The sequence below is a fragment of the Salvelinus sp. IW2-2015 genome, linkage group LG13 (genome assembly GCF_002910315.2).
Source record: "Salvelinus sp. IW2-2015 linkage group LG13, ASM291031v2, whole genome shotgun sequence".
NCBI classification, from domain to species: domain Eukaryota; kingdom Metazoa; phylum Chordata; class Actinopteri; order Salmoniformes; family Salmonidae; genus Salvelinus; species Salvelinus sp. IW2-2015.
In genome coordinates this window covers 41750149-41776075 of record NC_036853.1, presented here as the reverse complement: position 1 = coordinate 41776075, position 25927 = coordinate 41750149, and the positions used below count along the sequence as shown (strand labels likewise).

The following is a 25927-nucleotide window of genomic DNA, read 5'->3' as shown; positions in this document are numbered from 1 at the left end:
GTTTTGTCTTCTAATTAGCTCGGTATAGGCAATCTTAGTTTAATGTTGCATGMTATCCACTCTCTATCCTGGGCTTTTAGATGTGTGTTGCTGTTCCAGCACTGTTGTACAGCTCTTCGCCGAGAGAACCAAGTTCATGCAAATCTGCGAACATCCACCAGGGCGCATCTGTGAGCTATTACTCACGATTTATGCCTCACACACACCAACGCTTCAACCATACGCGTAGAAACAGCTACCAGCGTTCTACCCACCCGCTCGCCTGCTTCGGGGCCAAGAAATAAGAGAGAGGCGGGATAGACATGCCATCAAGGACAAAGGGGGAGCGGATTCAATAGACAGCGGGATACCTTTCCACATATTTTGGAAAATCAATGGTAGTGATTACGATATTAGATTGGTGTAGTCACAAAACCCCCTGCATACTCACACAAAGAGCAGGGCCGGGTGGAAGTAAATTATAATTTAAACAAATTTAACGCGCAGCGTCAGCGCTGGTATTTTATATAAAGGACTCGAAGGAACGCAGTAAAAGAGAACCTAGCTCAACCAACAATAGCCAGATTTTTGACTGAAACGCCAATACCAGTGTGTAGGAGAAACGGATAATAATAGTGGAATAGTTCAGGACGTGATTTTCCAGGTATGTATGTTTCCCTCGCTGTTAACTATTACGCATAGGCCTAATAATAAGCGCAGGTCTCTTTTTCCTATCCATCACCTTGCACAACAAACGCTACCTGCAATGAGATCTTAAACCAAACAAATATACTCTGGTTTTCTCTGACGCAAATACAAATTAGGCCTATTCATTTTTGAATAGTGGTTGTCGGGCAAATATAATGATTTTGTGGATATTTTGAAAACGAAGAGGGATGTGATAGCCTTTTCCTCTTATTTTTTGTGAGATAGATTTACATGGTGAGATATTGATGGAAGGCAACACTAAAAACACAAATGATAAACAATACTGCACTGCTGATAATATCACGTTTTGAGCAATTTCACCAAGGCACTTTTATTGTAGGTTTAAATATACGAAATGGGATATGTGGATATGTTCAATGACATTGAAATGCTTGATATACCCATGTATATACTTTATACATCTCTTGAGTTTAGCACAACTGTCAAACCATGAGCTTACCCTACCCTATCATAACCTAAAATAATGTTTAATTACCCCATTGTTTACAAATAACAATAGTGTGAACAAATGTAAATACATGTTTTAAACTATGATGTGGGTTAAATTAATTTGTCTATGAATTTGAGAGGGGTTTATACATTAGAAATGGATGGGTTGGGGAAATGAACCCTCCCTCATACACATTTTGTAAATTAGAATTTGTTCTTAATTTACTTGCCTGGTTAAATGAAATAAATAAACAACAGTTTTAAACATTTTGAAGCTATACCTTGTTTGTTTATTGTTTGTAAAGAATGGAGCAATACAACCTTGGCTTATGATGGAGTAAGACAGTTGGGCTAAGCCCATGTGTATGTTTTATCATCTTTTAATATCTGTCTCTCTAAAGCAGGGGTGTCAAATGCATTTTGCCCTGGGGACCTCATTCGGTCTTCAATGAGGTCCGGAGGGCCGCACTGAAATTGGTTATATTTCTTGCCTGTTGAAATAAAGGTMAATTATTATTTTTTAAATTGTACATTTGTATTTTTTTTTTTGTCCACCATCACCACGAGCCAGATTGTACCCCGTCGTATGTTTGACACCCCTGCTCTAAAGCTTAAGCAAACTACAGTTTTACTGTAGGTTTTTAATGATCAGTGTAGTTGCTGGTGCTGTTGTTCTGATTGATTAAAGTACAATACTGCAGTAAGGCATGCATTGAGAAATGTACTCAGATTTCTAAGCATTTTCCTTTTGCTCTCTTGCTTTACTTTCTTACCATCATTTAGGCTGTGTCTGTTCTCCCTTCCTTCCTCAAAATCTCTTTCTCTCCCCACTTCTGTTTCCCTCCACTCTCTGTCAGGCTGTTCTGATACTAAGCCATGGTGTCTACAGTTCTTGCTGTGACACTATCTGTCACCATCCTCCACCTAACTACAGGTAACACGTGTGTGTGTGTGGGTTAGTGCTGAGCGATTAACTGAAATGTTGGTTATTTTTTGTTTTTTAAATAACAAATTGACTGAGATCAGTTACATTATTTGAATTTCATGTCATTCAGCTTTTTTCTGTGAGCTCAATGCAATGTGCGCTGTAGTTTCTCTAGAGATAAATCAGATCATATGCCTGAACTGTGCTTAGTAGTAGGGAATTGTAGTTTATTACAACAGTCCAAATTTCTTTATACCGTAGTTATCCGCAGAAAATTTGATAATTAACTACAATGATCATGATCCATTGTGCGGCTAAACTTGTTCGGTCTTTGTTTCTTTTACGCCTGCTACTTAAGAGAGAAGAATGCGCAATCAAGAGGGGATACATAGAGAGCAGTTTATTTGCGAGGTATCTCTACCTGAAAATACCATACATGATCTAAGTGATTGATAGTTGGCATTCAGCAGTCATAAAAGTATGGCTTATTTACTTTGAAAAACGACTAAAATAGTGTCTTTGTCAGACAGCATAGCCAGCAGCTCTATAGAGATGAGATGATGACTTGGAATTACATAAGTTGTCAAATAAAACAAATGTAATATACACAACAACTGAAATATTTTATTAAAGTAAAGTAATGTGAATAACTGATGGTTAATATATGATAAACAGTCATGGGCAGTCACTACTATCATGGGACTTTTATTAATGGATTTTTCTGTGCTACAGCATTCAACATACATATTTAAATCATTTAATGTTTAAAAAAATTATTGAAATCGAACATTTACTTATTTTTTTTATAATTGAACCGACCTCAAATAGCTCTAATCGCTGAGCACTAGCGTGTGTGTGGGAGTGAGAGAGATAGAGAAAGAGGCAGCAATGTTTCTTGTGAAAGATGTTTCTTGATTTTTTTTAAATAACGAATTTGCCAATCATAGTTTAAATTCCTACCTTTTAAGTTTTTTTTTCACAAGTCATTATATACAGTGGGGCGAACAAGTATTTGATACACTGCCGATTTTGCAGGTTTTCCTACTTACAAAGGATGTAGAGGTCTGTAATTTTTATCATAGGTACACTTCAACTGTGAGAGACGGAATCTAAAACAAAAATCCAGAAAATTACATTTGGTATGATTTTTAAGTAATTAATTTGCATTTTATTGCATAACATAAGTATTTGATCACCCATAAACCAGTAAGAATCCGGCTCTCACAGACCTGTTAGTTTTTCTTTAAGAAGCCCTCCTGTTCTCCACTCATTACCTGTATTAACTGCACCTGTTTGAACTCGTTACCTGTATAAAGACACCTGTCCACACACTCATCAACACAGACTCCAACCTCTCCACGATGCCAAGCCAGAGAGCTGTGTAAGGACATCAGGGTTAAATTGTAGACCTGCACAAGGCTGGGATGGGCTACAGAACAATAGGCAAGCAGCTTAGTGAGAAGGCAACAACTGTTGGCGAATTATTAGAAAATGGAAGAAGTTCAAGATGACGGATAATATATATATCTCTCTTCTTTCCTCTTAGGTGTGAGCTTTATGACCCCTGGCCATGAGGCTACTCCACAGCAAGTCCTGGTCCCCATCCATTGGTGAGCTGATCCATGCAGCCCTTCTGAGTAAGGAGTACCTCGGCCATGCCCATTAATACAGGTAGTATAGCTCACCAATAGCAGTTTTACATTATTCTATCAATACTGATATTCATTAATATCAGTTAAATTTTATAGTCACATGCGCCAAACACAACCTACAGTGAAATGCTTACTTACGAGCCCGTAACCAACAATGCAGTTGTAAAAAAAATACGGATAAGAATAAGAATAAAAGTAACAAGTAATTAAAGAACAGTTAAATAACAATGCGAGACTATATACAGGGGGTATCGGTACAGAGTCATGTGCTGGGGGAACCGGTTAGTTGAGGTAATTGTACATGTAGGTAGAGTTATTAAAGTGACTATGCATAGATGATAACAACAGAGAGTAGCAGCGGTGTTAAAGAGGTGGGTGGGGGGGGGGGGGCATTTCATTAGATGTTCAGGAGTCTTATGGCTTGGGGGTAGAAGCTGTTTAGAAGCCACTTGGACCTAGACATGGCGCTCCGGTACCGCTTGCCGTGCGGTAGCAGAGAGAACAGTCTATGACTAGGGTGGCTGGAGTCTTTGACAATTGTTAGGGCCTTCCTCTGACACCGCCTGGTATAGATGTCCTGGATGGCAGGAAGCTTGGCCCCAGTGATGTACTGGGCCGTTCGTACTACCCTCTGTAGTGCCTTGCAGTCGGAGGCTGAGCAGTTGCCATACCAGGCAGTGATGCAACCAGTCAGGATGCTCTCGATGGTGCAGCTCCTGAGGGGGAGTAGGTTTTGTTGTGCCCTATTCACGACTGTCTTGGTGTGCTTGGAGCATGTTAGTTTGTTGGTAATGTGGATGTGGACAATATGCTACTACTAATTAATAATAACAACAGTAATACTTTTATTTGTAAAGCCCTTTTCAAATTAACCAAAACCAACTGCATATATAGAAGGGTAGGCTGGGGCCAAGATGTGGACCAATCAGCACACTCATGACAAAACTTGGCGTGTTTAAAACAGGGACGGGCAACTTTGATGGGGGTGGGGGCCACAAAAAATCGTAACTTATCACAGGGGACTGTAGTGGCTTGTGGGTCTGCATACCCATATCCATATCCACACATTCAGTCCTTTTGGGGCCCTAAGCGAAATTAAGTTTTACACATAATTTCATGCAATTCTACTCATTTTGCCATAGGGTGTAGAGAAATGTTTGCATTTTTTTATATAATATCTGACAGAGTGACTTGTTATCAACGTGGGCCCCCCGTTCGGTATTTCAACCATTATTACTACAAGTTTAGATAGCTGGCCGCAAGGCTAACTTACAATCTAAAAAATGTTAGCTGACTTGACCTAATTCAGTGACTTTCAGTAACTGACATCACAAGAGAACACTGCTGATGCAAAACCATATTTCAAAATTGCACCTTGYGTATTCTACTATTGTGGGCTCTCCTTCTCTGTGGCCGACGTGAGTAAAACATTTAAACGTGTTAACCCTCGCAAGTCTGCCGGCCCAGACGGCATCCCTAGCCACGTCCTCAGATCATGCGCAAACCAGCTGGCTGGTGTGTTTACGGACATATTCAATCAATCCCTATCCCAGTCTGCCTTCCCCACATGCTTCAAGATGACCACCATTGTTCCTGTTCCCAAGAAAGCTAAGGTAACTGAACGAAATGACTATCCCCCCGTAGCACTCACTTCTGTCATCATGAAGTGCTTTGAGAGACTAGTCAAGGATCATATCACCTCCACCCTACCTGTTACCCTAGACCCACTCCAATATGCTTACTGCCCCAATAGGTCCACAGACAATGCAATCGCCATCACACTGCACACTGCCCTATCCCATCTGGACAAGAGGAATACCTATGTAAGAATGCTGTTCATTGACTACAGCTCAGCATTCAACACCATCGTACCCTTCAAACTCATCAGTAAGCATGAGACCCTGGGTCTCGACCCCACCATGTGCAACTGGGTCCTGGACTTCCTGACGGCTGCACCCAGATGGTGAAGGTAGGAAACAACATCTCCACCCCGCTGATCCTCAACACTTGGGCCCCACAAGGGTGCGTTCTCAGCCCTCTCCTGTACTCCCTGTTCACTCACGACTGCGTGAACATGCACGCCTCCAACTCAATCATCAAGTTTGCAGACRACACTACAGTGGTAGGCTTGATTACCAACAACGACGAGACAGCCTACAGGGAGGTGGTGAGGGCCCTCGGAGTGTGGTGTCAGGAAAATAACCTCTCACTCAACGTCAGCAAAACAAAAGAGATGATCATGGACTTCATGAAACAGCAGAGGGAGCACCCCCCTATCCACATCGACGGGTCAGTAGTGGAGAAGGTGGAAAGTTTTAAGTTCCTCGGTGTACATATCACCGACAAACTGAAATGGTCCACGCACACAGATAGTGTGGTGAAGAAGGCGCAGCAGCGCCTCTTCACCACACTGAAGAAGGCGCAACAGTGGTTCTTCAACCTCAGGAGGCTGAAAAAATTTGKCTTGTCACCGAAAACCCTCACTAACTTTTACAGGTGCACAATTGAGAGCATCCTGTCGGGCTATATCACCACCTGGTACGGCAACTGTACCGCCCACAATCGCAGGGCTCTCCAGAGGGTGGTGCGGTCTGCATAATGCATCACCGGCGGCAAATTACCTGCCCTCCAGGACACCTACAACACCCGATGTCACAGGAAAGCCAAAAATATCATCATGGACAATAACCACCCAAGCCACGACCTGTTCACCCCGCTTACATCCAGAAGTTAAGGCCAATACAGGTGCATCAAAGCTGGGATAGAGAGATAAGCTATTATTCAATCTCAAGGCCATCAGATTGTTAAACAGCCCCAACTAGCACAGAGAGGCGGCTGCCTACCTACAGACTTGATATCATTGGCCACTTTAATAAATGGAACACTAATCACTTTAATAATGTTTACATATCACACATTACTCATCTCATATGTACTGTATATACTGTATACTGTGTCCTTCACTATCTATTCTTTACTATCTATTGCATYGTAGTCGCTCTGTCACTGCTCATCCATATATTTTATACTTATGTATTCTCATCCCATTCCTTTACTAGATTGTGTGTATTAGGTTTTGTTGTGGAATTTGTTAGATATTACCTGTTAGATACTGCTGCACTGTCGGATCTAGAAACATGAGCATTTCGCTACACTCGCGATAAMATCTGCTAGCCATGTGTATGTGACCAATAAAATTTGATTTGATTTTTGATTTGATTTGATATTCTAACTCTCAATAGTAAGTTAAACTGAAATGAAAAATCCCAGAAATGTTCGAAGCGTATTTCTCTCAAATTTTCTGCACAAATGTGTTTACATCCCTGTTAGTGAGCATTTCTCCTTTGCCAAGATAATCCATTCACGTGACAGGTGTGGAAAATCAAGATGCTGTGCACCTTGTGCTGGGGACAATAAAAGGAGTTTGTCACACAACACAATGCCTCAGATGTCTCAAGTTTTGAGGGCGTGTGCAATTGGCATGCTGCTGCAGGAATGTCCACCAGAGCTGTTGCCAGAGAACATAATGTTAATTTCTCTACCATAAGCCGCCTCCAATGTCGTTTTAGAGAATTTACATACATGTGGTCTGCGGACTCACAACCGCATGGCGGTGCATGGCGTCGTGTGGGCGAGCGTTTTGCTGAACATGGTGAACAGAGTGCCCCATGGTGGCGGTGGGGTTTTGGTATGGGCAGGCATAAGCTATGGACAACGAACACAATTGTGTTTTATCGATTGGCAATTTAAATGCATAGAGATACTGTGACGAGATTCTGAGGCCTATTGTCATGACATTCATCCGCCGCCATCACCTCATGTTTCAGCATGATAATGCATGGCCCCATGTCGCAAGGATCTGTACATAATACCTGCAAGCTAAACATTTTCCAGTTCTTCCATAGCCTGCATACTCACTAGACATGTCACCCATTGAGCATGTTTGGGATACTATGGGTCGATGTGTACGACAGTGTTCTAGTTCCCTCCAATATCCAACAACTTCGCATAGCCATTGAAGATGATTGGGACAACATTCTACAGGCCTGATCAACTATGTGAAGGAGATGTGTCGCACTGCATGAGGCAAATCATCAGATACTAACTGGTTTTCTGATCTACGCCCCTACCTCCCTAGCTTTTCCTCATCAAGCTACAGACAATACCCCATAATGACAAAGCAAAAACAGGTTTCAGTACATTGTTGCTAATTTATCAAAATAAAAAAATCTGAAATTTTGCATTAACATAAGTATTCAGACCCTTTACTCAGTACTTTGAAGCACCTTTGGCAACCGTTACAACTTTGATTCTTCTTGGGTATGACGCTACAAGCTTGGCACACCTGTATTTTGGGAGTTTCTCCCATTCTTCTCTGCAGATCCTCTCAAGCTCTGTCAGGTTGGATGGGGAGCATTGCAGCACAGCTATTTTTAGGTCGGGTTCAAGTCCGGGGTCTGGATGGGCCACTCAAGGACATTCAGAGACTTGTCCCGAAGCCACTCCTGCATTGTCTTGGTTGTGTGCTTAGGGCTGTTGTCCTATTGGAAGGTGAACCTTCGCCCTAGTCTGAGCTCTCTGGAGCAAGTTTTCATCAAGGATCTCTCTGTACTTTGCTCCATTCATCTTTGCCTCTATGCTGACTAGTTTCCCAGTCCCTGCCGCAGAAAAACATCACCACAGCATCCCCAGTACCCTTTCCCAGATCTGTGCCTCAACACAATCCTGTCCCTGCACTCTACGGACAATTTCTTTGAGGAAAAAAAGTGTTTGTATTTATTTTATTCAAGTTTTACAAAATGTACACCAATGTAAGTAGAATGATTTTACCATATCCCAACCACCCTTCCTCCCTCCACACAACACTTCCACCCCCCGTCCCTTCCTTACTTCTACGCCCTTCCTCAGTCCACCCACCTCAATTCCCTCACAACCACTCACCCCAACCCCCTCCCAACCACCCACCCCATATACCCAACCCAGCCCACACCCTCCCACAGTTCGGTCCTAGAAAAAAAACATTCCACAGAGATATCACAACAAATAAACAAGAATACAGGAAAAATAAAATTGTCTCACATACAAACAACTCAATACAGATTCAAAATACAAAAAGTGGAGCAACCGAAATAAATAAATAAATGATCAGTAAACAAACGAACTTGCTTGTACTGGATAGCATTATATTGATGACTGCACCTATAATGTAATGACTACTTGGAAACCTTAAAGCATCTCGTCAGACGGGAACCTCTGCAAGCCATTGAAGTATGATATAAATGGTTGCCATTTTCTAACAGAGAATACTTCATTTTCTCAAGCTTTAGGAAGAACATTACATCGTTGAGCCATTGAGAAGTAGAGGGGGGCTGAGCAGACTTCCACTGGAAAATAATTATATGTCGAGCCAATAAGGATGTAAAAGCAACAATATCGGCATGTTTGGCAATATCGGCAAGTCTTCTAGAATACCTAAAACAGCTACCAAGAGTCATGGCTGCAGGTTAATTTCAAGCACCTCAGATGATAAAAAWAAAAAATAGAATCCCAGTAATTTTGTAGTTTTGAACATTGAATGAACTAAGATCACATGTTGAGACATGACATCTATCACACTCATCATTTACATTTGTATATATTTCAGACAATCTGGATTTGGAAAAATGCACTCTATATAAAAACCTTAAATTGTATGAGACCAAGACGAGCACAAGATGTAGTGGAGCATACTCTATCAATCGCCTCATCCCACCACTCCTGTGTAAATTCAACACCCATTTCCCGTTCCCAAGCAGATTTAGTTTTGTTAGTGGAATGTTTGTCCAATGACATAATACACAGATCTGAGAAATGACTGCTTTCTGTCGAAGTAATAGAGTCAATATGCCATTCCAGGGTTAGAAAGGGGGTGGAGCAGGGAAGCCAGAACATTGGGAGGAGACACAATGCCTAATTTGAAGGCAACTGAAAAAGTGAGATGGAGGCAAAGAGTATTTAGAGGCCCAGTTGGGAAAACTAGAAAAAATGTCATCTACATATAAGTCTTGGAAGGACTTAATACATTTACTTGTCTAGTAAGAGAAATCATTATCTATTAGGGAAGCGGAGAATAAGTGATTCTTATCAATAGGATCCATAGTAGATGCAGAGGAGAAATTAAAATGCAGTCGAAACTGCATCTTAAGTGTGGAAAGCACTACAGGATAGCCAGTATAGCGAGTGGGGGATGCTGGGAGAGCAGAGTAAAGTAGGAAGAGAAGCAGAAATACAAGAATGTGCCTCTAGGTGGCACCATGGGGTATCTGGAGCATGTAACCAGAATGGCAATTTCTGAAAGTTGTCTGCCCAGTAATAKTGTAAAAAGTTGGGTAGTGTAAGCCCTCCACTAAACTTGCATCTCTGAAATAAAGATCTACTGACTCCGGGTACCTTTCCTCCCCAGATAAATGTGATAACAGCCTGATTGATTGACTTGGTAACAACAATGGGAGAGATTGAAATAGATAATGGAATTTGGGTAAACTGTTCATTTTTACAGCATTAATCCTTCCTATAAGTGATATTGGTAAGTTACCCCATCTCTGAAAATCTGATTTCATTTGCGTAAGGAGGGGAGCGAGTTTGCAGAAAAAAGAGAATGTAATTAACGAGTTACGTCCACTCCAAGATATTTGAAACCAGAGCAGCTAAGCTGAAAGCAAAGTCTGTCTGCTGGAGTTGTAGCGCTGATTGGGAAGCACTCACTTTTCTGGTGATTCAGCTTATAACCGGAGAAGGAGCCAAAGTTCTCCAGAATGTGAGCAGATGACTTGCCCTGTCTCCATGTTCATAGTAGGTACCACGTGAATGCAATAGTAACTGTTCTGCATCTGTAAAATCAAATCAAATTTGATTTATTTGTCACATACACATGGTTAGCAGATGTTAATGCGAGTGTAGCAAAATGCTTGTGCTTCTAGTTCCGACCATGCAGTAATATCTAACAACTAATCTAACAATTTCACAACAACTACCTTATACACACAAGTGTAAAGGAATTAATAAGAATATGTACATAAAGATATATGAATGAGCGATGGCCGAATGGCAAAGGCAAGATGCAGTAGATGGTATTAGAGTACAGCATATACATATGAGATGAGTAATGTAGGGTATGTAAACATTATATAAAGTGGCATTGTTTAAAGTGGCTAGTGATACATTTATTACATACATTTTTCATTATTAAAGTGGCTAGAGATGAGTCAGTATGTTGGCAGCAGCTACTCAATGTTAGTGATGGCTGTTTAACAGTGATGGCCTTGAGATAGAAGCTGTTTTTCAGTCTCTCGGTCCCAGCTTTGATGCACCTGTACTGACCTCGCCTTCTAGATGATAGCGGGGTGAACAGGCAGTGGCTCAGGTGGTTGTTGTCCTTGATGATCTTTTTGGCCTTCCTGTGACATCGGGTGGTGTAGGTATCCTGGAGGGCAGGTAGTTTGCCCCCGGTGATGCGTTGTACAGACCTCACTACCCTCTGGAGAGCCTTACGGTTGTGGGCGGACCAGTTGCCGTACCAGGCGGTGATACAGCCCGACAGGATGCTCTCGATTGTGCATCTGTAAAAGTTTGTGAGTGCTTTTGGTGACAAGCCGAATTTCTTCAGCCTCCTGAGGTTGAAGAGGAGCTGCTGCGCCTTCTTCACCACGCTGTCTGTGTGGGTGGACCATTTCAGTTTGTCCGTGATGTGTACGCCGAGGAACTTAAAATTTCCACCTCCTCCACTACTGTCCCGTTGATGTGGATAGGGGGCTGCTCCCTCTGCTGTTTCCTGAAGTCCACGATCATCTCCTTTGTTTTGTTGACATTGAGTGTGAGGTTATTTTCCTGACACCACACTCCGAGGGCCCTCACCTCCTCCCTGTAGGCCGTCTCGTTGTTGTTGGTAATCAAGCCTACCACTGTAGTGTCGTCTGCAAACTTGATGATTGAGTTAGAGGCGTGAATGACCACGCAGTCATGGGTGAACAGGGAGTACAGGAGAGGGCTGAGAACGCACCCTTGTGGGGCCCAAGTGTTGAGGATCAGCGGGGTGGAGATGTTGTTTCCTACTCTCACCAACTGGGGGCGGCCCGTCAGGAAATCCAGGATCCAGTTGCACAGGGCAGGGTTGAGACCCAGGGTCTCGAGCTTACTGACGAGTTTGGAGGGGAATATGGTGTTAAATGCTGAGCTGTAGTTGATGAACAGCATTCTTTACATAGGTATTCCTCTTGTCCAGATGGGATAGGGCAGTGTGCAGTGTGATGGAGATTGCATTGTCTGTGGACCTATTGGGGCAGTAAGCATATTGGAGTGGGTCTAGGGTAACAGGTAGGGTGGAGGTGATATGATCCTTGACTAGTCTCTCAAAGCACTTCATGATGACAGAAGTGAGTGCTACGGGGCGATAGTCATTTAGCTCAGTTACCTTAGCTTTCTTGGGAACAGGAACAATGGTGGCCCTCTTGAAGCATGTGGGAACAGCAGACTGGGATAAGGATTGATTGAAAATGTCCGTAAACACACCAGCTAGCTGGTCTGCGCATGCTCTGAGGACGTGGCTGGGGATGCCGCCTGGCAGCCTTGCGAGGGTTAGCACGTTTAAATGTTTTACTCACGTTAGCTGCAGTGAAGGAGAGCCCGAAGGTTTTGGTAGCGGGCCGTGTCAGTGGCACTGTATTGTCCTCAAAGCGAGCAAAGAAGTTGTTTGGTTTGTCTGGAAGCAAGACATCGTGGTGCGCGACAATGCTGGTTTTCCTTTAGTAGTCCGTGATTGACTGTAGACCCTGCCACATACCTCTCGTGTCTGAGCCGTTGAATTGCGACTCCACTTTGTCTCTACAGTATACTRACTTTTAGCTTGTTTGATCGACTTGCGGAGGGAATAGCTACACTGTTTTGTATTCGGTCATGTTTCCGGGTCACCTTGCCCTGATTAAAAGCAGKGGTTCGCGATTTCAGTTTTGCGCGAATGCTGCCATCAATCCACGGTTTCTGGTTGGGGAGGGTTTTAATAGACGCTGTGGGTACAACATCACCGATGCACTTGCTAATAAACTTGCTCACCGAATCAGTGTATTCATCAATGTTATTGTCCGACACTATGCGGAACAGCGTGGAATCCGATTGGTCGGACCAGCGTTGAACAGACCTGAGCACGGGCACTTCCTGTTTTAGTTTCTGTCTATAGGCTGGGAGCAACAAAATGGAGTCGTGGCCAGATTTTCCAAAAGGAGGGCGGGAAAGGGCTTTGTATGCATCGCGGAAGTTAGAATAACAATGATCCAGGGTTTTGCCAGCCCGGGTCGCGCATTCGATATGCTGATAAAATTTAGGGAGCCTTGTTTTCAGATTAGCCTTGTTAAAATCCCCAGCTACAATAAATGCAGCCTCAGGATATGTGGTTTCCAGTTTACATAGAGTCAAATTAAGTTATTTCAGGGCCGTCGATGTGTCTGCTTGGGGGGGATATACACGACTGTGATTATGATCGAAGAGAATTCTCTTGGTAGATAATGCGGTTGGCATTTGATTGTAAGGAATTATAGGTCAGGTGAAGAAAAGGACTTGAGTTCYTGTATGTTGTTATGATCACACCACGTCTCGTTAATCATAAGGCATACACCCCCGCCCTTCGTCTTACCAGAGAGATGTTTGTTTCTGTCGGCGCGATGCGTGATGAAACCAGGTGGTTGTACCGACTCTGATGACGTATCCCGAATGAGCCATGTTTCCGTGAAACAAAGAACGTTACAATCTATGATGTCTCTTTGGAAGGCAACCCTTGCTCGGATTTCGTCTACCTTGTTGTCAAGAGACTGGACATTGGCGAGTAGTATGCTCGGGAGCGRTGCGCGATGTGCCCGTCTACGGAGCCTGACCAGAAGACCGCTCCGTCTGCCCCTTCTGCGGCGCCGTTGTTTTGGGTCGCCGGCTGGGATCCGATCCATTGTCCTGGGTGGTGGACCAAACAGAGGATCCACTTCGGGAAAGTCGTATTCCTAGTCGTAATGTTGGTGAGTTGACGTTGCTCTTATATCCAATAGTTCCTCCCGACTGTATGTAATAAAACTTAAGATTTCCTGGGGTAACAATGTAAGAAATAACACATAAAAAAAACGAAATACTGCATAGTTTCCTAGGAAACTGTCGGCGCTTAAAGTACAGTAGTGGACAAGAGATTGAATTCAGATTGTACGTTGAAGCGTTGCTTATATAGCTCTGGGGATGGCGTCAGGGCATATTGGTGGTCAAGGATGGGTTTAGAGAGTTCTTCTAGTTTAGCTTTCCAAGTTTTGTTTAAATGAGAAGAATAAGAAATAATGTATCCTCTAAGATAGGCCTTATGGGAATTACCTCTAAGTGATTCCCATAAGAGATAATGAGAGGTTGAGCTAGTCTGATTTAAAATTATCAATAGAAGTGGAGATAACGTTACAGAAGTCTGCATCAGACAGGAGAAGAGAATTGAATCTCCAACAGAGAAGAGTACGAGTTTGTCCTGATAGGACTATGTTGAGGGCTAAAGGTCCATTGTCAGAAAATACAATGGGTAAATAATCAGAAGAGGTGACATTTGGAAGTATGATCAATAAAGAATGTCAATATGAGAAAAATGGGCCTCCCGGGTGGCGCAGTGGTCTAGGGCGACGCACAATTGGCCTAGCGTCGTCCAGGTTAGGGAGGGTTTGGCCGGTAGGGATATCCTTCCTCCGACACTGGTGTTTCCTCCGCGCTGTGTTAAGAAGCAGTGCGGCTTGGTTGGGTTGTGTTTCAGAGGACGCATAGCTTTCGACCTTCGTCTCTCCCGAGCCCGTACGGGAGTTGTAGCAATGAGACAAGATAGTAACTACTAACAATTGGATACCACGAAATTGGGGAAAAAGGGGGTAAAATAAAAAATAAAAATAATAATAATGGTGTACATGTGAATAGAAAGAATACTCTCTTGCCTAGGGATTCTTAAATCTCCAGGGATCTGTACACCCGTTCTGAACCATAAAATCTGAGAAGGACTTTGAGAGCAGGAGACATAGTTCTGGGGTTGGAGCGGTCTAAAGCTGGGCTAATAACACAATTCAAATATCAAAAGATGGGTGTTCAGAGAAGGTATTTTCCCCCGCAACCCATTGGCAAATTCAACATCATCAAAATTGGGAGCATATACATTGACCAATACTACAGGTGTCTGACAAATGGTGCCAGTTATGATTAAGTATCTCCCATTACTGTCTGAAATAACATTAGTAGTAGAGAAATTTATTATTTTACTAACCAAAATTGCAACCCCTTTGGCTTTGGAGTTAAAGTCTGAWTGGAAAACCTGACTTACCTGGAGTTTTGTAGCCTTGTGATCTTTAATGCATAAATGGGTCTCTTGTAAAAATACATCTGCTTTTAGTTTTTTCAAATGGGAGAAGACCCTCTTGACATGATTATTCATTGTCTTAGTATTGCAAGATAAAAACTTTATAAGATTAGGCCTACCTATTCCAATATTACTATTATTGTTAGCCATCTAAAATATTGAAAGTTGTGAAAACAGACCAAGCATTTGCAAAGATAACAGAACTGATGTAAAAAGCAATAAATAAATAAAAAATATGACCAAAAAAGGTCACTCCCTCCCCTCCCACACAGGTTGAAGTTTGCGCAGCTTCGGTGCATATAAACAGAAAACCTTCCTATCCTAACGCGAAGAGGCTCCATAGCACGAGTAGTGAAATACATTTGAAAAGGCATTCACAAAACGGTAAAGTAGGTCAACAGGTAACAAAGACAGGAAAACCCCCTAACAGTCAAACGGAACTGACCTGACTCAGGGAGACTTCAATCAGTGCAACACATACAATGATGGCCAAATAAGGATGGCCAAATAAGTTTCCCGCAGTATGTTACCCTGTTACAAAAAAGAAAAGGGGCTGAGTGTCTGTACATGTACGAATRATAAATGGGGCCTAATAAAGTTGTAAAAAGTCCTTCATGAAGTATCTACAGTACCAGTCAAAAGTTGGGACACACCTACTCATTCCAGGGTTTTTCTTTATTTTTACAATTTTCTACATTGTATAATAATAGTGAATACATCAAAACTATGAAATAACACATGGAATCATATAGTAACCAAAAAAGTGTTAAACAAATCCAAATATATTTTAGATTTGAGATTCTTCAAAGTAGCCACCCTTTGGTGTTTTTCAGAGTCAGTAGAAAGGCCTCTTTAGTGTCCTAAGTTTTCATAACTGTGACCTTAATTGCCTACCGTCTGTAAGCTGTTAGTGTCTTAACGACCGTTCCACAGGTGCATGTTCATTAATTGTTTATGGTTCGTTGAACAAGCATGGGAAGCAGTGTTTAAACCCTTTACAATTAAGATCTGTGAAGTTATTTGGATTTTTACAAATGATCTTTGAAAGACTTCTTTTTATGCTGAGTTTATGCGGTCACTGTAGTCACAAAGGTCATGTTCAAAGCCGTCAAGTCGGCGGCCTTGTTCATTCGCAGTGGCTCGGACACAGTCCAGGACGGTGGAGAAGGGGGCCAGAGCAGCATCAATGGCAGTTTTGAGCTGAGTGGCTATAGTAGCTGTAATTTCCGAGACCAGAACCGCACGGAGGTTCTGAAGATCTGTGGGGAGTGTTACCGCATGAGAGTCTGTAAAGATTGGACTGGAGTCGGCACCATTACCATTCACGTTTGCCAATGCAGTTGAAACGTTTGTTACAGGTCTTCTGCTCCTCAGGTCGTGTGACATTTGAATCAAAAAGGTAACTTATGAACTCATCAATCAAATCTGATATGTCAGAAAGTGGAATGCAAAGTAAAAATTTGGCAAAATTAACTAATGTGTAGGAGCCTCGTCCACGAGCTTCTTCTCCATTCACATGTTGAACTGGAAGACTGTAACGAAACAAAATGTGGAAAAAGTAAAGGGGTCTGAATAGTTTCCGGAGGCACTGTATACACAGTGTACAAAACATTAAGAAAATGTTTTTAATATTGCGTTGCACTTGCCTCATTGTAGAGTCCATGCCCAACAAATTGTGTCAAATGCTCCACAGAAATGCTGGCCCATGATGACTCCAATGCTTCCCACAGTTGTGTCAAGGTGGCTGGATGTCCTTTGGGTACACACGGGAAACTGTTGAGTGTGAAAAACCCAGCAGTGTTGCAATTCTTCACACAAACTGACAGTGTCTGTGAGAGGTTCGGAGCAGATTGATATAAGRAATAGCTTCGCTGCATTGGTGTCTGATCTAGCTTCTCTTTCATCGCTGGGATTGCATGTGTCTGCGACGACTGTGCTGTCTCCAAATACACTGACTCCAACAGCGGCTTTGTTCAGCAGGGGCTCCTTTCCCTCTCTCTGTATCTGACGGGGCACTGCCTGCTGTAGGAGGTCTGGACATATTGCTGTGAGCAGCGGGAGTATGCTATCCTGCTTCTCGTAGGCCCGTGAAAGGTTTAATGGGTGGATTTCTCCATCCCCTTCTCTGGCCGTTGTATTGTGCAGTTCAATGGTGAGAAATGTCTCAGTCCCTGGAGCAAAAACGTTGTGCTAATCAGGAGCACGGGTACAGAACATCAATAAGCTACTACCAAACATTTTAAACCTGCATCAGAAAATGTAGTATCATATTTCATATGGGATTCAATGACATTATGAAGGGCAGCGCTGAACAGCTGAAGATGGATTTTAAAGAAGTGATTGGGTCTCTTCTTCACACCAACAAACGCCCCATAATATCTGTCCCTGTGCCCTCCCTAAATCATGGCATTGGACGTTTCAGCAGACTTTTAGCCCTCCATAACTGGCTATGAGACGATTGCAGCTCTGTGGGTATAACATTTATTGACAATTTTCATACCTTCTGGAAATAAAGCTTGTTTTATTTACCAAATCATTTGTGTTCCTGGATCCATCCAAAGTATTATGAGGCAACGTTGAGACAATGACTTATCAATGACCCAAGCCCAGCTCAGTTAATCCTTACCATTGTGTCGCTGAGTTGTAATAATGCTTCTGCAAATGTACATTATGTCCCTCTAACTACCCGGAATGCCTCTGCTAATCCTACAGCTATTGTATGCAGTAATTATGTGCCTATGAACCAGAGTTATACTGTTAGCACTGAGGCGGTGTGCCCAAGTAAGAAGTCTAGTGTGTGCACCTCACCCTGCACTAACATAAATAACATGAGCATGTCTACTTCTGCTATGCTTCCCAGTAAAGTAATGAAAACAATCAAACATCCCAGAAAAGAGCTACAAATAGCCCACATTAACATATGTAGTTTAAGAAACAAGGTTCATGAAATCAGTAACAGATGACATTCATATTCTGACAATCTCTGAAACACTTATATAATACATTTGATACAGTGGTAGCAATATATGGATGGTTATAACATCTACATAAAATACAGAAATGCCACAGGTGGAGGTGGTGTCATTTTATATTCAAAACCACATTCCTGTAAAGCTTAGAGGATCTCATGTTAAATACTGTTGCAGTAATATGGCTTCAGGTTMTTCTGCCTCACCTAAAGCCCATTTGGGTGGGAAGCTGCTGTAGACCACCAAGTGCTAACAGTCAGTAACTGGATAACATGTGTGAAATGCTTGACAATGTATGAGATATAAACAGAGGTATATTTTCTTGGTGATTTTAAATATTGGCTGGCTTTCATCAAGCTGCCCACTCAAGAAAAAGCTTCAGGTCATACATAATGTTTTGTAGTGATTCCTATGAATCCTAATTTTGCTGGACCCCAGGAAGAGTAGCTGCTGCCTTGGCAACAGCTAATGGGGATCCATAATAAATACAAATATAAAAATGACTGCATACAAAAGCTGTAGGATCAGCAGAGGCATTCAGGGCAGTTAGAGTGACATATAGGTTACTTACATTGTGTCTACCAACGCCATGGGATAATGTACATTTGCTGAAGCATTATGACAACTCAGTGACACAATGGTAGGGATTAACTGAGCTGGGCTTGGGTCATTGATAAGTCATTGTCTCAGTGCAGCCTTATAATGCTGTGAAAAGATCCAGGAACCAGGTTTCCTTCCTCTCCAGCAACTGAATGAGGAAGGAGGCCTGTATCTTTGTAGTGACTGGGTGTATTGATACACCATCGAAGTGTAATTAATAACTTCACCATGCTCAAAGGGATATTCAATGTCTTTTTTTTACCCATCTATCAATAGCTGCCCCTCTTTGTGAGGCACTGGAATACCTCCCTGATCTTTGTGGTTGGATCTGTGTTTGAAATGCACTGCTCAACTGAGGGACCTTACAGATCATTGTATGTGTGGGGTACAGAGATGAGGTAGTCATTAAAAAATAATGTAAAAAAATCCTTAAGAGTCTTGACGCACCCATGCGTCAATCTAAGTAACATAATACAATTTATTTTTTGCATGGGCTGCATCTCAATCCACCGCACCCACCTATGTCAGCCTTCCGCATCTGTGATGGAAGGTGATAGAGCTACAGTGGTGTTTTTCAGACCATGAAACATACTCATAAGACTTCTCACGAAAACGTCTGTAGAGTCCAAAATAATATGACCACTCTATGGAAAGATGAGACTCTAAAAAACACGATGGTGTTCTCCGTTTTGCTCTACAGCCTCCACAAGTGTCACAGGACTCATCTGAAGTTAACACGGTACCTGTTAAAACATTTTATGGATGTATGGAGGTAGTTTTGTGACAACAAAAAACGGGGGTTAAATATGAGTACAAAAAACTAAAATATTCCCTGAACTTTCTTATGTCCTATATATAGGACAGACATTTCAAAACCTTATTCCTTATTATGTATTTTTTGACTGTCTGTTTTGCCATTTATGAATGTGTTATTCAATGTGTTCTTATGGGCTATAGTAGTAATGGCAAAATTCAATATTTTATCAAATACTAAAACAAATATTTAGATTTTTGTGTGACCATCTTAAAACAATTCCATATGTTAGCTTAGTAGAATCCCCCTCCACTTTGATATTATGGAGTATTGTGTATAGGCCAGTGAAAATCTACATTTATTCAATTTAAATTCATACTGTAGCACAACAAAATGTGAAAAAAGTCAAGGGGTGTGAATACTTTCTGGAAATTGATCCAACTACAAAAGAGGGGGCCCATGGGCCACCAGTTGCCCATCCCTGGTTTAAACACTCTGCCTTGATTGCAGGCACAACAACCAAACCTATTCAGGCTGTACCACAGCTTGGGCAGACTGAGCCTGCAGCCACTGTGATGCCAACAGGGGTGCTAACCACAGCCCTGACCTCATCGCCCCCAGCCAGCCAATCAGAAGCAGGGAAAACTGTAACATCACCCACAGAGGAGGAGACGACAACCACTTTGATCACCACCACAACCATCACCACAGTGCATATGCCAGGTAAATGAATGGTGGGATTGCATGCCTAACATTATGTAATGTTAGGATGAATCTAGTGTTTCATAGGCATTACTTCCATAGGGTTGAGATATTTGTGCATTTTCAGTCAAGGATCCTGACTTTCTCTCTCCAGTGCAGTGCAATACCAGTCTCTCTGGGATGGAGGGCATTGTGGAGTCTCCAAATCCTCTCTCCTCATCCCCTTACTCTCCTCTGGAGTGCATCTACAGCATCACAGTGTATCCGGGTTATGGAGTGGAAATTCAGGTAAGGCGCCGTTAGTCATCAAATCAAATAAAATGTTTCACGTGCGCCGAATACAACAGGTGTAAACCTTACAGTGAAATGCTTACTTACAAGCCATTGTTTTTTAAGTAACAAGTAATTAAAGAGCAGCAGTAAAATAACAATAGCGAGGCTATATACAGGGGGTACCGGTACAGAGTGAATGTGCGGGGGCACCTGTTAGTCGAGGTAATTGAGATAATATGTTGTTTTTGAAAAATKCTATTGAGACCAAAAGCTCAAGAGAAGTTTGAAGTGTTTATTACCAAGGATGCTGTCAGCTGAGTGCATACATTTAGAAAGTTCATAACACATTTTATACTCTTCCCTCCTTTGGTCATCACCCTCTTGTAACTGTCACCTCCCCAGCTATACATTTTATGACTCCAATGAGTTTCCCTTATCTCCCCTGTGGAATGTCCATGGTCCTCTCTTTGTTCAGCTAGATGTCAGAATCACACCCGTCCATCTCAATTGTCCTGGGCCTGACCATGCTCTCTAATCCTAGGCAATTTCCTCTTATCTGATTAGGTCAACCTTTCCAAATTAGCATACACAGTTTCATGGCCTAAACTCCATTTAATACTAACAGTAATCATTCACTAAACAGGATACAAACAAACTACAGTTTAAAATGAACATGTTACATTTTAACAGAATCCATCAATGTACATGTAGGTAGAGTTAAAGTGACCGTTACTTATGTCACATCATTCCACAATTATGTATTTTTTATTATTTGCACACAAGAAAAATACAAAGCAATGGGATGAGAGTTTAAGAAGCAAGTGGAAAGTGGGTCTGGAAAGGCTCCTTGATGTTGTAGGCACAAAGCGTCRATAATGAAGGGGGCTGTGCTTTCATACTCATTGGCTCTCTTGTCTTTCTCACTCAAACACCCACATGGACAGACACACAAAGCCTCTGAATGCCTCCCCCTTTAATTACAACCGTTGGATGATCAAATCCTAATCTCGATCACCCAGAAGTAAAATTCTCTCACGAAAGTTTGTCATTTCCTGTTTTACTTCTGAGGGGGGTGCCTTTAACAATTGTAACAATAACCTTTAACAATTACCTTTGTACAAGGGAAGGAAGCGAAGTCTCCTCCCTTGAAATGGATACACTCGGCCAAACCCCTCCTTTCTGCTAATTTCACCCGTGTTTATCATGGCCAAAAATCAAATTTTTGTTTTCATGAATTTTTACGATATAGCCAATTTTGGCTTTGTGGCTGGGGAATCTAGTGGATACCGTTTATCATCCGCACACAGGCTTGAAAATCACTGCACCAATTTAAGCACCACCTTCTCCCAATTCTGATTTGTCAAAATAATCAATGAAGAAACCCCAAACCCAGGAACTACTCCAGTGTTGCCAATTCAGCAACTTTGTCAGTATATTTAGCGAGTTTTCAGACCCCTCCAGCAACTTTTATTAGTAAAAGATTCTAGCAACAAATTCAGCTACTTTTCAGGCTGCCTTTGGAGAGTTTTGATACTGAGGGTTTCTATAGTTTTGATAGTATTTAGCTAGTCTTGCTAACACCAGCTTCTCTACGTCCTTGACGTGAGAGTCTGGAACAGCTGCTTTGATGTGTCGGCAAGAAGCGACCATAATGAAGGGTCTGTGCCCTCAGACTTCAAAGCGGCATCCTACACTGGTTGGATATCCCCATTTTTAATTGAATCATTATCTATTGTTTTACATAGGACCGCTTCAGCTCTTCCGCTTCCAGGATAAGCAAACACACACACAAGCTAGCTAGCACAAACCTTCGGAGTTCGGACATTGTTGGTCACTAATCATTTTTWAAAATTGTTTATTCTTTATTTATTCAGGGAAACCCCATTCAGACCATGGTCTCATTCACAAGGGGGCCCTGATAACAACAATACAACAACCAACACAATGTCAAACAAAACAGCAATCAATACAAAACTCAACATTTATGATAAACAGTCACAGTACTCCGCTACTAGGTCCTCATTAACACCCTAAACTGCAGAGTGACACCAGAACATCTAATTGTAATGAGTTCTCCAAATTGTTCCAGCAGTGAGGCGCATTAAAACTAAAAGTGTATTTACCTAATTCGGTGGAGACCCGAGGAACCTCAAGTTAACCAACCCTGTGAACGGGTTTGGTAACGCATGATTTTATACTTAAAACGAAGTTGGAAGCTTGTGTAGTGGAGCTTTGTAAACAAAAAGGGAATAGTGAAGTGATCTACGGGACTTTAATGAGAACCAGCCAACCTTTTAATACAAGATGCAGGGAGGAGTATTAAAACTGTAACCTGTGATAAAGCGAAGGGCGCTATGGTAGACGGCATCCAAAGGTTTAAGAGTAGTGGCTGCTGCATTCTGGTAAATTGTGTCACCATAGTCAAGAACTGGCAGGAAAATTGACTGTACAATCTGATCCTGCCATTTAGGGAGAGGCAAGATCTATTTCTAAAAAAAGAAGCCCATTTTAAATCGTAGCTTTTAAACTAGCTTATCAGTTTTTATAAACGTTAAATCCTTGTCAATCCAAAAGCTCAGATATTTATAGGTGGGATCGATCGATGGGAGAACCATTCATTTCATTTCGTAATATCTGGGAACCTAGACTTAACACCATCAGAAATCCCACATTGTGTCCTGTCTAACAGTTAACACTTAAACCTGATCCAGGGCACATAAATCATCACACACGTTTTCAAGCATTGAGCCCATAGAAAGCCAGCCAGCTAATAACTTTAGGTACTGTCCATATTTTACATTTTGTGATTTAGCAGACGCCCTTATCCAGAGCAACTTACAGTAGCTAATGCACACATTATCATATTTGTTCACACTGGTCCCCTGTGGGAAACAAACCCACAACCCTAGCGTTGCAAGTGCCATGTGCCAACTGAGCCACATGGGACCACATATGTACTGTAGCTTGTTTTTGGTCGCAGGTTCAGGAATGGCCGAGGAATTGGTAAATTGACCTGTAGCTAACTCTGCAAATAGCACTTCTGGGTGATTTAAGAAGTTATAGTCAATCAATCAATTAAATAATAATACTCTAAGCCAAAAATGTTATTTAATTTACAATCTGTCGAAACTATGAGAATAGAAAGGTTCAGAACTTTTGTGAAACAGCACAATTGAAAAATATATGGCAAATATAAATCAAAACTTAATGGTCTTCAGAGATAGATGGGAGGGGTTGAGGGGCACTATTGTAAAATATACTGTGTCCGTAAAATGTGTATATAGTGTGTATAAGGTGGAAGTAGAASCCAAAGTGTTGTTGTCCATTAGTTTACTCCAATTAAGGGAGGGGTGGTAGGGTTAGGGGGAAATAATAAAGGAATTTAAAAAATAAAATCTCATCAATCTGCACACCATAACACATAATGACAAAGCAAAAACAGGTTTTTAGAAATGTTAGCAAATGTATTAATAACACAAAAAGGAAATAGCATATTTACATAAGTATTCAGTCCCTTTACTCAGTACATTGTTGAAGCACCTTTGGCAGCGATTACAGCCTCGAGTCTTCTTGGGTGTGACCAGGGTTGGGTAGGTTACTTTCTAAATGTAATCAAATCAAATCCAAATAAAATAATATGTTATTGGTCACATACACATGGTTAGCAGATGTTAATGTGAGTGTAGCAAAATGCTTGTGCTTCTAGTTCCCACAGTGCAGCAAGTAATCTAACAATTCAACAACAACTACCTAATACACACAAATCTAAGTAAAGGAAKGCAATAAGAATATATACATATAAATATATGGGCTCCCGAGTGGCGCAGCGGACTAAGCTGTTGAGCCTTCTTCACCACACTGTCTGGGGTGGACCATTTCAGTTTGTCCATGATGTGCACGTAGAGGAACTTAAAACTTTCCACCTTCTCCACTGCTGGCCCGTCAATGTGGATAGGGGGGTGCTCCCTCTGCTGTTTCCTGAAGTCCCCGATCATCTCCTTTGTTGTGTTGACATTGAGTGTGAGGTTATTTTCCTGACACCACACTCCGAGGGCCCTCACCTCCTCCCTGTAGGCCGTCTCGTCATTGTTGGTAATCAAGCCAACCACTGTAGTGTCGTCTGCAAACTTGATGATTGAGTTGGAGGCGTGCATGTCCACGCAGTCATGGGTGAACAGGGAGTACAGGAGAGGGCTGAGAACTCACCCTTGTGGGGGCCCAGTGTTGAGGATCAGCGAAGTGGAGATGTTGTTTCCTACCTTCACCACCAAGGGGCGGCCTGTCAGGAAGTCCAGGACACAATTACACAGGGCGGCGTTGAGACCCAGGACCTCAAGCTTAATGATGAGCTTGGAGGGTACTATAGTCTTGAATGCTAAGCTGTAGCCAATGAACAGCATTCTTACATAAGTATTCCTCTTGTCCAGATGGGATAGGGCAGTGTGCAGTGTGATGGCGATTGCATCATCTGTAAACCTATTGGGGTGGTACGCAAATTGAAGTGGGTCTAGGGTGACAGGTAAGGTGGAGGTGATATGATCCTTGAATAGTCTCTCAAAGCACTTCATGATGACAGAAGTGATTGCTACGGGGCGAAAGTCATTTAGTTCAGTTACCTTTGCCTTCTTGGGTACAGGAACAATGATGGCCATCTTGAAGCATGTGGGGACAGCAGACAGGGATAGGGAGAAATTGAATATATCCGTAAACACACCAGCCAGCTGGTCTGCGCATGCTCTGAGGACGTGGCTAGGGATGCCGTCTGGGCCGGCAGCCTTGCGACGGTTAACACGTTTAAATGTCTTACTCACTTCAGCCACGGAGAAGGAGAGCCCACAGTCCTTGGTAGCGGGCCGCGTTGGTGGCACTGTATTATCCTCAAACGGGCAAAGAAGATGTTTAGTTTGTCTGGAAGCAAGACGTCGGTGTCCGTGACGTGGCTGGATTTCTTTTTGTAGTCCGTGATTGTCTGTAGACCATGCCGCCTACATCTCGTGTCTGGGCTGTTGAATTGCGACTCCGCGTTTTCTCTATACTGACATTTCCCTTGTTTGATTGACTTGCGGAAGGAATAACTACACTATTTGTATTAGGCCATATTCCCAGTCACCTTTCCATGATTAAATGCAGTGGTTCACGCTTTCAGTTTTACGCGAATCCCGCCATCTATCCATTGTTTCTGGTTAGGGTAGGTTTTACAGTTACGAGTTACCTGTGCAAAATGGCAATCAGTAATGTAACTTTTGGATTACCCAAACTCAGTAACGTAATCTGATTGCATTCCATTACTTTTAGATTACTTTACCCTTAAGAGGCATTAGAAAAAGAAAAATGTATGTTACCAATTGAACGACATCTATTGCAAGATAAATCAATGTTAAAGTTTACATAGCTGACCATATATGGATGTTAAATTTTGCTTTATGGGTTGGTTATGTTGGTTTCTTCTAACCCATCGCTTTCTACTACATTATAATAATACGATTCAATTAGATCTTTACATTAAACCAAAGTCTATCAGAATTC

General features: G+C 42.1%; 1 protein-coding gene across 1 annotated transcript in view; it reads left to right on the top strand.

The window, feature by feature from the left end:
• The first annotated feature begins 208 nt into the window (after positions 1-208).
• The window catches only part of LOC111971493 (seizure protein 6 homolog), an 82062-nt gene continuing 56343 nt past the window's right edge, over positions 209-25927 (top strand). The window contains exons 1-5 of the mRNA XM_023998295.2: positions 209-643; positions 1995-2071; positions 3609-3733; positions 19937-20149; positions 20283-20416. Coding sequence (XP_023854063.2) covers positions 3718-3733; positions 19937-20149; positions 20283-20416 — 363 coding nt within the window. The 5' untranslated portion in view covers positions 209-643; positions 1995-2071; positions 3609-3717. The remainder of the gene's footprint in view (positions 644-1994; positions 2072-3608; positions 3734-19936; positions 20150-20282; positions 20417-25927) is intronic.